Here is a 12,894-nt window from a genome sequence, read left to right on the forward strand (position 1 = left end):
GCGACAGCATCGTCGGTAAGTAAATGGCTCCATCTAGCGTTACGAAAGGGAACTAATCTGCGACAAACTTGGGCGTTTTCCCGCTAGAGCTGCTGACTAAACTCCGAAAATTAGTTCGGTCTTTTCACCACTAGATGGCGACGACCATAAGGGTCCGTTGCGCCATCTAGCAAGGAGTAGAGGAACTTCTTTCATTACCAGCTTCGGCCTTTATTCGTCAGATGACGTTACTCTATGGTGGGAAAATTAGTCCTAGCGACGAGATACCATTTGTGTCTTCTAACTATATAAATGTCAATAGCGAATCTTTCCTAACCTCTTATGCGTGTTTACAATTTAATAAACAATCGTAAAGTTGTAAATTGTAAATTACAAACAAATATGATATCTTTATTTAATAAATTCTTCAAATTGTACATGTAAAACCATCCCTTACACTACTGTGGCATCTATTAGTAGCTGCAAAGTGTATATGTATGTATTACTTGTAGTATGAATTGAATGTAATACATTAAAAATTGATTTAATATAGTAGAAACTTTCACTTATGTAAACTTTCCCATTTTTTTAAAAAGCTTTTGTACAGAAATAACAATCGTAACTATATTAAAAAATGTTTTTAAGCCCGTAAGCTTATCTAACACAAACGATTTTGCATATTAATTGATTATTTTTTTCTTGTTAGCAAAAACATGTCAACCGAAGAAGGAAATCGCACTGGAACTTTGCAATCTTTAGAGGAAAGTAGCCAATCTGTTAGCAGTACATCCCAACATGCAGGAAACAGCCGGGAAGCTAGCAGTGCCAGACCTCAAGAGCAAAGTAGCCGTCAAAACAATCTTCAAAGAATACAACAACGAAAACAGCAAATGTTAAATTTACCACAGATGAAAAAGATATTGAAAATTGCAACTTACAGTGCATGTAAAGTCGATGAATGCAAATGTATCGGATGGAAAAATCCTCAGTTACTGACCAAATCTCCTAAAAGTGACTCTCAGCAGCCTATTATAAATTTTTTCGATCCATGTAAAAGCTGCACCCACATTTTAGAAAATCATGTTTCTCACTTAACCAATCAGTCGGAGGAGGAAATCAATAAATTATTGTGCATGGTCATAGATGCAGACAATATTTTCTTAGGATTACAAAAAGAGGAAGATCCTGATACAAAGAAAGTTTATTTTTACTTGTATAAACTTTTAAGGAAATGTATACAGTCGATGACAAAACCTACAATAGAAGGTCCTTTAGGACAACCACCTTTTGAAAGACCTAGCATAGCAAAAGCAGTAATGAACTTTGTCGCGTATAAATACGGGCATTTGCCGCAAAGAGATATGCAAGCTATGTGTGATATGGCAAAGATGTTCTTGCACTGTTTGAATCATTGGAACTTTGATCCTCTCAGTGCCCGAAGAGGTACAATTAGCGTCGAAGATGCCCCCGCGTATAAAATTAATCATACACGCTGGCTAGTATTTTGCCACATACCAGCATTTTGCGACTCTTTACCTCACTACGACACATCGTTAGTTTTTGGACGAACGTTCGTTCAAGCTATTTTCAAACCAGTTTCTAGACAATTATTAGATAAATGTCATAGCGAGCGAGATAAGTTAGCACCGGAGAAGAGAGTAATAGTCCTAACTCACTTCCCTAAGTATGTAAAAATTCTTTCCTCGTCTTCGTTTAATTTATATTATTTCATTACTTGATAGATAGAAATATTACTTTAATTTCAGATTTCTCTCGATGTTAGAGGCAGAAATTTATTCGGATAATTCACCGATCTGGGATCCTGATTTCAAGCAAGTACCTCCTACTTACTTGCAGAGCGCGTTAGAATCAAAATCGAATCAAGGAAGAAGAACAGGCGAATTTGAAAAAGTTACGATCACGCCAAATGATAAAGATAGTTACACAACGATTAATATAAGTCCTGGTATGAAAAAAATTCACGAAAAGAGATCACATTCCGAAGGACGTTCGGATGTAAAAAGGAGGAAGAACGAAGAAATCTTCGAAGATTTACCCGAAGAAACTGTTGCTGAAATCGTGGCAACTATTAACGATCCCAATTACATGTGCGGACCTGATGCGGTATTTCCTCCAAATGTTCCGCGAGATGAAACTGCTAAGATCGAGGAAAGCCGAAAAATTATCGAATTTCAAGTTGTCGGGAACAGTCTGACACAGCCAGTTTCTAAACAGACGATGCTTTGGCTGATAGGATTGCATAATGTGTTCAGCCATCAGTTACCTAGAATGCCAAAGGAGTACATATCTCAACTAGTTTTCGATCCGTAAGTGGCGCGAATACTAGACAAGTGTTCATTTTTTTTACGCGACATTTCTTAAGGGGGTTTAATTTAATCGTAACAATATTTTATTTACAGTAAACACAAAACATTGGCCTTAATCAAAGATGGTCGACCAATTGGTGGTATCTGTTTTCGAATGTTTCCTACTCAGGGTTTTACAGAAATAGTGTTTTGCGCTGTCACAAGTCAAGAACAAGTAAAAGGCTATGGCACACATTTGATGAATATGCTTAAAGATTATCACATAAAAAACAACATATTACATTTCCTCACATTCGCCGACGAATTTGCGATAGGTTACTTTAAGAAGCAAGGCTTTAGTAAAGATATCAAATTGCCGCGATCCATGCATCAAGGATATATTAAGGATTACGAAGGTGCAACTTTAATGCATTGCGAATTAAACGCTAAAATTGTGTATACCGAATTTACAGCTGTTATACGAAAGCAGAAAGAGATTATTAAAAAATTGATTCATCAAAGACAACAGGAGATACAAAAGATTCATCCTGGTTTAACATGTTTTAAAGAAGGGGTTAGGGGAATTCCTGTTGAATCTATTCCTGGCATTCGAGAAACTGGCTGGAAAAGTTATGCTCAAACGAGGACAAGGGGGGTGGCTAAGGGTACTCAAGGGCCAGAACCGATGGAAGCGTGCTTAGACATTACCGATTCACTATACAATGCTTTGAAAAATGTTTTGAACAGCGTAAAAAATCACAGTACAGCCTGGCCATTCTTGAAACCTGTCGACAAAAATGACGTTCCGGATTATTACGATCACATTAAGTATCCTATGGGTGAGTGTGACAAGAATCGAAAACACAGTTATAGGAAATAATTGAAAAATTTTTAATTTTTATTTTATTTCTCAGATCTCAAGACTATGACCGATCGACTAAAAGCTCGATATTATGTTACAAGAAGATTATTTATCGCAGATATGACACGGATTTTCACAAATTGTCGTTTATACAATAGTCCCGATACCGAATATTATCGATGCGCGAACGCTTTAGAAAAATATTTCCAAACGAGGATGAAAGAAATCGGTCTTTGGGATAAATAGAAATAATTATATCCAGAGCAGACATGTTGATTCCAATTTTTTTCCTTTTCCTTTTTTTTTTTTCATTTGTGCATTTGTAAGTGTAAAACGTAAAATTGCGGAACAATGAAAATATATATTTATTTATTTATCTGTCTTCCCTAAGGCTTCCTTTGCACTCCAAAAAACGACTGAAAATAGGATATGCAGTAAATTAAAATCAAACTAAGTAGGTACTTAATTTCACGGCCTAATTATAAGCATTAGTTAAACAGTTAATTACGAAATGTAATACACCGATTATAACGAGGCTCTGCCTAGTGGTTATTCTATGGAACAGTGACTTCTTAAAATGCGTTAATTCTGGAAGAGTTGGCAAACTAAAACTTATATTCTTTGTAAATATAAAAAAACTATTAATTTATATAATTTAAATAAAAGACATTTTTAAACGAATCACATATTTGTCGAGTTCTACTTTAAACAATTACGCATTTGTACGCGATTACAATATCGGAGAATGGTTATTTATTTGAAAAAATTATATTCACAATTCGAGTAATTTAAAAGTTTAAAAATATGTATATATATATATATACATATATTTATAGACAATTACATATTAAATTTAAGATTGTGAGTAAACTTTACGTTAGATTTTATGCAGTAAATAAAAGATTTTGCTTTTTTACATTTCTTCCATTTTCTATAAATTTTGTAACGCGATGCAACTTGTACAATTTCGTTTGTGTTCGTTGAACTCTTACGAAGCTGGGTTTCACTTTCTTCGATAAGCAGGATTTACTCGGTCTTAAATATAAGCGAAGTATACTGTGATCTAAATTGCATTCAGTTGAGAGAATTCAATACAAGCAAAGAGACAAGGAAATACTTTATATGCTCTACTTAATACAAACTCTGTGTACGTAATGTGATAACGTTCTCTTAATTGGCATACATTAAAAACCAATTAAATTCTCTCCCAAAGTATTCTTCCCAGCTTCTGTATTAGGTACAACATTAGTAAGTACAGTTATATGGATTTTGCAAATTCTATATAGCGCGTAGCGACTGATACAATTGTAATCGCGTAACTTTTGATACAGGATAAATAATAATAACGTATTATATTTCCTTGGATGGTGGATAGCGGTTGATTAAGGTGCGAGAAACTGTTTGAAATACAGACATGAATGTACAGAGGTAGAAAAAGAGGGGGAGTCAATATAAAGCAGCTCCATTCTTTCGGAGGAACGATATTAGAGGAGTCATCGCACTGCGACGATAGAACAAAGTCTAGTCACACAAATAAATTTTGCTTTTTTACAGTTTATATATTTAAAGAATTTAAACTAAATTAAAAAAAATTTCTCGAAGAAATTTCTCTACGAAGAAATTGTTTCCGTTTTAAAATGTGCGACGACGACGTTGCAGCCCTGGTAGTCGATAATGGGTCTGGAATGTGCAAAGCAGGATTTGCCGGAGATGATGCCCCACGTGCCGTGTTCCCTTCTATCGTTGGAAGACCTCGATATCAGGTAAAATAAAATTTGTTCGTTCATTGTTTTACACGAGACGAGTAATTTGAAAATGCGTAGGGAATCATGGTTGGTATGGGGCAGAAAGATAGTTACGTGGGAGACGAAGCCCAAAGTAAAAGGGGCGTTTTGACAGTAAAGTATCCGATCGAGCACGGTATCGTAACAAATTGGGACGATATGGAAAAGATATGGCATCATACATTTTACAACGAACTCAGGATCGCCCCCGAAGAACATCCCGTTCTTTTAACGGAGGCACCGTTGAATCCTAAAGCTAACCGGGAAAAGATGACACAAATCATGTTCGAAACGTTTAATTCGCCCGCGATGTACGTTGCTATACAAGCCGTTTTGTCGTTGTACGCTTCAGGGCGCACAACAGGTATCGTATTAGATAGCGGTGATGGAGTTTCGCATACGGTGCCGATTTACGAGGGTACGTAACGAATATAGAACGCACATCTACTTACTTATCACGGTTTTTCTATAATAGGCCACGTTAAATTTATTCTGAAATTAAAGAAAAAAAACGTACCTATATTATACTATAGGAGAAATATATGTAAGAACATTTCTACTCTATCCAGGATATGCCTTGCCACACGCAATTTTGCGTATGGACTTGGCTGGCCGCGATTTAACGGACTACCTCATGAAGATCTTAACCGAAAGAGGATATTCGTTTACGACAACAGCGGAGCGTGAAATCGTCCGAGATATCAAGGAAAAATTATGTTACGTTGCATTAGACTTTCAGCAAGAGATGGCTACCGCTGCCGGATCTAGTGCCCTGGAAAAGAGCTACGAATTACCAGACGGTCAGGTAATTAGAATTATGTATACCTTCGTGTCTTTTGAAATGCGGGTTCAGTAGCGCGTTTACAGTACCGTAAACTAACGTCGATTTTAGGTAATTACCATTGGCAACGAACGTTTCCGGTGCCCAGAAGCGATGTTCCAGCCCAGTTTTTTGGGCATGGAATCTTGCGGGATACACGAAACCACCTACAACTCGATCATGAAATGCGACGTCGATATTCGCAAGGATCTGTACGCGAATTCGGTATTGTCGGGCGGTACCACCATGTATCCAGGTATCGCAGACAGGATGCAAAAGGAAATAACGGCATTGGCACCGTCTACGATGAAGATCAAGATAATAGCGCCCCCGGAAAGGAAATACTCGGTCTGGATCGGTGGCTCGATCTTGGCCAGCTTGAGCACGTTCCAACAAATGTGGATCTCGAAACAAGAGTACGATGAATCGGGACCATCCATCGTACATAGAAAATGTTTCTAATTGCTTTGTAATTTAGACACCAACAGAGACCATACTGTAATCATTTTAATCAACATTGTCAAAATCAACATTGTCTAAACCACAAAAACTGTTTTACTTTAGTATCCAGATACGAAAGTTTCGATGTTTCTATGGGACGATTAATCTTTCGCATTTATCAAGACAGTCTTTATGAAATAACCTTATTTATTCCATATCTCTTATTACTAAAGTATAACTCGCATTGTGTACAGGGCATTCCGTAAGTGTGACCGGATCTTACATACGCGACGATCATTTAATTCGATTGATTCGATCCATCAGTTACGGAATAACCTGTACGAGAATAGTAATAATGTACGTACATACCATAGTATATAGTATAGTATTTATACACAATATAATAAATATATTATACCTCGATTCAATCAAGTTAGAAACATATACACATTTATTTATACTTGCGTGCGTTGTATTGTACATGTAAATATACACACGCGCCATACTCAACGTACACATACATACACGTATGTATACAGGTCCTACAAGTTATTTGCACATACGCGGTGAAAATCTCTTTCATTTAACATTTCTTCAAATATTACAATATTTTTGAACAATTTGTATAATTAGTGAAAATTAGTAAATACGTATCGATATCCAATATCAACGCAAATGTGAAACGTGAAAGTATTCATATATTATAGAATGTATTTTTTTTTTTTTTTAAAGTAAAAAACGTACGATTACATATACATCGTTATCGTATAAATGAAAAAGAAAACAAAAACTAACATTTAATTGGAAAGACGTTCCTTTATTTACAAGTTATAATTATTATATTCACCGTGTCTTAACATCGAGCATTCCGGTTCAAGAAATTCTGATACTTCACATGGACGGTTGAATCGAGTATCACGTCACTGTAGTTACGTATTATGAAATAGAATTATACATATAACTAAATGTACACGAATAACAGAGATTAGTGCAATTTGTCGAATTATTTAAATAAATATTCACAATTAAATGCAATGGTAAAATTGACAAAAAAAAAAGAATTAAAATAGGAGGCGTTTTAGTTGCACGTCACTCTTCCTATTTGCATACAAATAAAAAGGAATTGAAAATACGAGAAACGTATAATTTTCACGATACTAGAAAGCTATTAAATAAATGGCAAATGTTTTACGAATATACCGAATCATAAACAAAATTTTTAAACGCTGAGGTTTGATATTAATAACCTCGAAAAACCAATCATTTAGCGATGTTTAACGGGTGTTCATATCGAATTTGTTTAGTTTGACATCGTAACCCCTTTTCCTTTATAACATTTAATATAAAATAATAAAATTACAAATAATATATAATCTCCTATATAATCGATTTATGACAACACGGCCAATATATGCAGGTTATATCGTTTATGTTACTCGTTATTTATTTATCGAGAGCTATGTGTTCCCTTAACTGTAATATTTATCTTTACCACATTAGAACTGTATTTACCAAATTTGTTAAACAGCACTCCGACACACTCGTGTACTAAGCGTAACAGTACTCAGAATTCGAGTTAAAAAAATACATGTTTCAAGTTTTTAAGTATCTCGCTTTATAGTTTATCGAATAAATCCATTAATATTAGATTTTCTATTCCGTTATTTTTATGACTTTATCGTTCAACCAAATACGCCAAATTAATCTTCCTACGATAAGCTACAAATTTGGAACACGAATATAGTGTTTTTGCAATCCCGAGATATTCGTGCTTTCGATGTATTTCTGATATTTCAGGAAGACGATAGTTATGCCTTTGAATATTTTTAAATCTGTCATAGATAATTACGCTTTTTACATTTATTACACTACAAAGTGGTCCACAAAGGGTACAACATAGCTAAGATAAGTTTCTGGATGAACGCATCAGATAGTTACGAGAATAAATTGCAATGAAAACATTACAGACAGTTGGAAACCATAATGGATCGAATATATTTTCGTACGTATTATTTTTGTTAATGCGATTAACAAAATTTGATCCAATATGGTTTTCAACTCTCCAAGCTTTACATTACAAACTACACATTTCCACCATTCGAGAGTATTCTAGTCCTTAACGATAAATACATCTGTGTAATACAATAAATGCATCTGTACCATTGGTACTTTTTGGAAATAGTTGTGGAACAATTCCGTAGGTACGAATACCTTTCCTTGGTATCGTTTCGAGACCAAAGAAAAGGGGCTACGAAGAATGTAAAATAAACCGTATTGTTTGCTCACGCACAATATTGTTTTTATATCAAACCTTTTTGGGCAAACATCCGTAGCATCCTCATTTGTATGTTCAATTAAATTCATTAATTCATTTTACACAATTTTTTGGAAAAAGATACATTTAATCTGAATGTTTAAGATGATTATTATAATTTGTACGATCCCAATTGAGATTTCACAGATATAAATAATAAATACTAATTAAAATCAAATAAATGAATAACGTTTTTATCAAATCGCGACGATAGGCATAGTTGTATAAGTAAAATGATCTCGTCGATTTTAATAAATGGGTATTTTTAGATCAGCACTTTTTGTTTAAACTTCGTTCAGTGAATACATTCTATAGAGAAATACGTAGAAAATAAAAAAGTAGTAGGTACTTCTATTAGTTACAGTCATCTTTCCTGGATTATATTTTAAAAAATGTAATAAAAATATCTTTGGTGCCCCTATTCATGTAGTAAAAAGTATATGGTTTTAGAAAAGAGAGAAAAAAAAACAAAAATATAAGGAAGCAAGTCTACAATAAAGATTAAAAATTATTAGACAAAGGTAGTCCTGTCTGATGTCGTAAAACTGTTTATCTCCTGGTGGATTTTCTTCTACCTGTCGATCGTTTTGGACGCCGACTATTCGATCGTGGCATGTTTGACCAAGGTAAAGAAAATTCGCTGCAAGATTAAAATTCAAGTCAATTAATAAAAATCGGTATGAACTTAGATTATTAATACGTTTCTATTTACCTCGGAGAAAAACTAGGAATAGGAGCACCAAATGCAGTAACAGGTAATTGGGGATCCACTTGAAGACTGTGTATTTGTTCTATATCAGGCCATAACGACGATACAGCTTCTTCTTCGACCGCCGAAGGGCAGGGTCCTGTGTGATTCGTGTTGTAACACGTAGCTTGGTGATTCTGACGTTCTTGTCTCTGCTTTAATTTTTCGATGTGCCTCTGCTCTCTGAAAGAAATTATTGACAAATAACTCGATATGTATAGATAGTCGAATATACCGATACAGCGTATTACTTGTCGATATTTTGATAGTAGTACAAACCTTATCCTTTGTACATCCCATCTTTTTCTTCTCCTCTCGTCATTTTCCAGTTTTAAATGCCTTTTGTTAAAAATTTCGTCGTCTAAATTTTCAGTCCCTTCCATCGTGTAACAGCTCGTATATATCTTCACTCTCCAATTTGGAACTTCCAAGGAGGTATCGCTTTCCACTGGACTAGGTTCCTTCAAACTTAACGTATAATTAGGATCTCCGACAGCTGTGTAATAATGTTCCTCTGTCGTGAGGAAAGATTCCTTCTTTGAGAATAATTTTCCTTTTCTATCACTTTTTCTACCAGTTTCATGAATTAACACCTTATCCTGTACCGTAGTGTCATTACTAATGGTAGACGAACACGAGACACCTCTTTTTCTTTTGCTTCCACCAGACAAGGGTATCGGGTCCGATCTTCTCTTTTTCTTGTCTTCCCAATCTAATCTAATATCACTACTAGGTTCTACCTTTGTTTCGAGTTTGCCTTGATTATCATTCAATTCTTGCTTGACGGTAGTAATTCCACCGGTGGTGTTCAAACGAATTTTAAAGCTTTCGTTATACCGAGAATTATTGTTCTCGGACTGAACGTTCCTGTGTATTTCACTGGTCGACGGCACATTCACAGAATTGATGGTTGGAGGTGAACACGTTCCGATATGCTCCGACGTAATAGAATTTTCGTTACTTTCCGATCGTAATTTTTGTAAGTTGACACGTCTGTCCATACGCTCCAAACGTAACTTAAGCTACAATATAAACATCCATTTATTAGTAAAGACTTGACGTGAATGTTTTTAAAGATACAACTAACAATGCAATTATAACCGAAGCAAACAAATTAAAATTGCATAAAAGTTGGACGATTTAGATCATTTCCTCTCGTTTAACGTAGGCATAAGTATTTGGAGGTAAACAACCGTACAAATTAATTAGGATTCGATTAAACATCTTTATTTACTGTCAACAAACGATAGGTCGATCGGGTTTTCGTCACTTTGCGAATTCCAGGCATTATTATTTTCACAATTTATCACTCGTATACATAGTACAACGAAGTAACAGTGACAGCGACGTCGGTAGAACAGTTTGAAAGTATATTCTTTTGGAAAATCTGCTTTTCGAAAAACTTTTCCATTTTCCATTACAAAAGTGCCGTCATTGCTTGGGCAGAACGCGCGCGAGAATCGAACAAAACGTGTAGTAACGTGCTCACTCGTTTCGAAGGTGTAATTCTACAAGAAACAGCGCCATCCTGTGGCGTCGTTATGGCTGACCTTCACGATTGACCGACCAATGGCAGAAACAGGAATAAGACCGGGAAAACAGAGTCGAAAGAAAAAACAGAGGCAAAGACAGTAAACTGACGTATGCATAAACAAATATAAGCGCGGGTATTTTGGAATATGTATTTCGTCGATCGTAGTTTTTGTTTAAGTAGGAAAGGAGGAAAAAATAGAACGATATAGGAAAGAGGATAAAAGGAATAACGAAAGGAACGATGTGAAATGAAATAAATAAATGAAAGGCGACAGTAGAAAGCGAAAGAATGTACCGTTTCGTTTTCCTGTCGAAGAGCCGCTAACAGTTTGTCCTTGGTGACGATTTGTTCGGATTGTTGTTGAATCAAATCGAGATGAAGAAGCAACAACTCTTTGAGGTGTTTTACCTCAGTGAAATCGTTCTGACGAGGTTCGTTACCTCGAAGAGGACTGACACCGAGAGCAGAAGTGGCAGTGGCGACCGCCGGAGCTCCGCCGTCTGTCATACTGGCGTACATGTGATCGAAATCACAAGGGAAACTGAGTATTCCAGCGGCTGGTTTGCCGTTTTCACCAACATTTTGGAATTCATTGCGCGAACAACTATTGTTCTGGTTAATAACGGAATTAACGGTGGTGCTGGTCGTCGAGACCGTGGTACTCCGAACGCCGCTGGTTGCCGACGTGGTGGACAAGTGTTCATTCATCGCCGCAACCATGTTGTCGTCGTCCTCCTCCTCGTTGTCCTCTTCTTCGTCTTCTTCGTAACAAGAAGTAGCAGAAACAGCCGTGGTCGTTGGTTCGTCGTGATCGATGATAGTAGTGGTATCGGTGGTGTTGGTAGTAGTAGTGGTAGTGGTAAGAGTTACGATTGGCGTCTCGATGCAACACCTCGAGTACAGGTCTCGAACTTCTGTTTCGCTAAACTCTGTCTCGTCGTTCGTTTCCCTTTGATCTCGTATCGTTTCGAGATTTTCCGCTGTTTTTAGATCAGAGTTTACGTCGCGAAACTCCACGCTGCCAACGACGCCCCCGGCGGTCAAGCCGGTAACACAGACACCGCTATTACTGCCGCTGTCACCGTTACCACTACTATCAGCGGAACAACCACTATCACTATTATCACTGCCACTACCGGCGTTACTAGTGGTACTAGACGCAGTAGTACCAGTACAAGCGGTAGCAACGATAGTAGGACCGTTACTAGTATCACCAGCGAGAACAACTATAGAAGAGCCAGTGCTGCCAGCAGCGCCGCTTTCGTTCTCCTTCCTGTTCCCGTACTCGTACCCGTGAACGTTTTCCTTCTTATTCTCACCGTTCACGAGCTTCGAGACCGAGCCACTCGACATCTTCCCTCTCTACCACCCTCGTCGTGGCTTCTCTCTTCTTCATTTGTGGCCGCCTCGAGCGTACCACGCGCCCGCACCGCGCACATTAAGCGTCTTGACAATGCCCTCACCGACGATGCGACGATGTCCTCTTCTCACCGCTGCTGCTCTATATACTCCTCGCTTATCATTACCTATCCCTTCGCCTATCCCTTGCACGCTTTACTTTCCAAACACTTTTATTCCAACGATGTCGTTTTTCTTATCTGTTCGTGTCTAAAACACTCGTCAAAAAGTATCTGCCACTGACTTGGCAGCGCACGAGGTACCTCTTGCTCGAGATCGTGCTTGTGTTTACTCTGACGGACGATGCGAGCCGCGCACGGCGTTTCTTTGACTCGCAGCATCGTATACGCCACTGACATCTCGCGGTCCCAATCGCAAACCTCGTTCTCTTATTTACTTTTTCCATCGATCATCCACTTCACCATCGACGCATGTCAATCGAATGCAAACTTCGAGCTTCTTCCTTTGCTCCACCGTATCCGCGAATATCCGATTCTGTATTCTATTCTGCTTTATGATTCTGATTCTGATGCCACTTACTGACTTACCCTGAGTCACCCCGAGTAATGAAAACAGTAAATAACGCATGCGCTTTTGTTTCTTATTGCACAGTGCTGTACGTTGAACGAGCTGCGAAAGTCTTTAAACTTTTTCAATTGACAAGTTTGTCAATGATCGAGATATGTAAGTTAAACCAGAATTTTTTAA

The 12,894-nt window shown here is 37.1% G+C and overlaps 3 protein-coding genes across 3 annotated transcripts; 2 read left to right on the forward strand and 1 right to left on the reverse strand.

The window, feature by feature from the left end:
* Positions 1-262: 262 nt before the first annotated feature.
* On the forward strand, positions 263-3,529 carry LOC128884719 (histone acetyltransferase KAT2A). Its single transcript, XM_054138299.1, has 5 exons — positions 263-474; positions 686-1,663; positions 1,746-2,306; positions 2,400-3,124; positions 3,200-3,529. Exons 2-5 carry the CDS (start codon positions 693-695, stop codon positions 3,391-3,393), a joined length of 2,451 nt encoding a protein of 816 aa, XP_053994274.1. The 5' UTR covers positions 263-474; positions 686-692; the 3' UTR covers positions 3,394-3,529.
* A 1,255-nt stretch (positions 3,530-4,784) lies between these two features.
* Positions 4,785-6,227, forward strand: LOC128884933 (actin, clone 403-like). The gene is made up of 4 exons (XM_054138636.1): positions 4,785-4,910; positions 4,971-5,349; positions 5,501-5,736; positions 5,824-6,227. The coding sequence occupies exons 1-4, from the start codon at positions 4,785-4,787 to the stop codon at positions 6,211-6,213; spliced, it is 1,131 nt and encodes a 376-aa protein (XP_053994611.1). The 3' UTR covers positions 6,214-6,227.
* Positions 6,228-6,410: 183 nt separating this feature from the next.
* LOC128884927 (serine-rich adhesin for platelets-like) lies at positions 6,411-12,701 on the reverse strand. Its single transcript, XM_054138623.1, has 4 exons — positions 11,083-12,701; positions 9,534-10,276; positions 9,219-9,437; positions 6,411-9,146 (listed from the first exon to the last, which is right to left on the reverse strand). The coding sequence occupies exons 1-4, from the start codon at positions 12,139-12,141 to the stop codon at positions 9,056-9,058; spliced, it is 2,112 nt and encodes a 703-aa protein (XP_053994598.1). The 5' UTR covers positions 12,142-12,701; the 3' UTR covers positions 6,411-9,055.
* Positions 12,702-12,894: the final 193 nt, after the last annotated feature.

Source organism: Hylaeus volcanicus, chromosome 2 (genome assembly GCF_026283585.1).
Source record: "Hylaeus volcanicus isolate JK05 chromosome 2, UHH_iyHylVolc1.0_haploid, whole genome shotgun sequence".
In the NCBI taxonomy this organism is placed as follows: Eukaryota; Metazoa; Arthropoda; class Insecta; order Hymenoptera; family Colletidae; genus Hylaeus; species Hylaeus volcanicus.

What these genes read in the sequence shown, in the direction of transcription:
- LOC128884719 (XM_054138299.1), top strand. Translation starts at nt 693, where the DNA reads ATGTCAACCGAAGAAGGAAATCGCACTGGAACTTTGCAATCTTTAGAG. An exon ending in TCTCAACTAGTTTTCGATCC is followed by an intron (nt 2,307 to 2,399) that starts GTAAGTGGCGCG and finishes TTTTATTTACAG; the next exon opens with TAAACACAAAACATTGGCCT. An exon ending in TCACATTAAGTATCCTATGG is followed by an intron (nt 3,125 to 3,199) that starts GTGAGTGTGACA and finishes TTTATTTCTCAG; the next exon opens with ATCTCAAGACTATGACCGAT.
- LOC128884927 (XM_054138623.1), bottom strand. Translation starts at nt 12,141, where the DNA reads ATGTCGAGTGGCTCGGTCTCGAAGCTCGTGAACGGTGAGAATAAGAAG. An exon ending in TTCGACAGGAAAACGAAACG is followed by an intron (nt 10,277 to 11,082) that starts GTACATTCTTTC and finishes TTTATATTGTAG; the next exon opens with CTTAAGTTACGTTTGGAGCG. An exon ending in TGGGATGTACAAAGGATAAG is followed by an intron (nt 9,438 to 9,533) that starts GTTTGTACTACT and finishes AATTTCTTTCAG; the next exon opens with AGAGCAGAGGCACATCGAAA.
- LOC128884933 (XM_054138636.1), top strand. Translation starts at nt 4,785, where the DNA reads ATGTGCGACGACGACGTTGCAGCCCTGGTAGTCGATAATGGGTCTGGA. An exon ending in TTGGAAGACCTCGATATCAG is followed by an intron (nt 4,911 to 4,970) that starts GTAAAATAAAAT and finishes GAAAATGCGTAG; the next exon opens with GGAATCATGGTTGGTATGGG. An exon ending in TACGGTGCCGATTTACGAGG is followed by an intron (nt 5,350 to 5,500) that starts GTACGTAACGAA and finishes TACTCTATCCAG; the next exon opens with GATATGCCTTGCCACACGCA.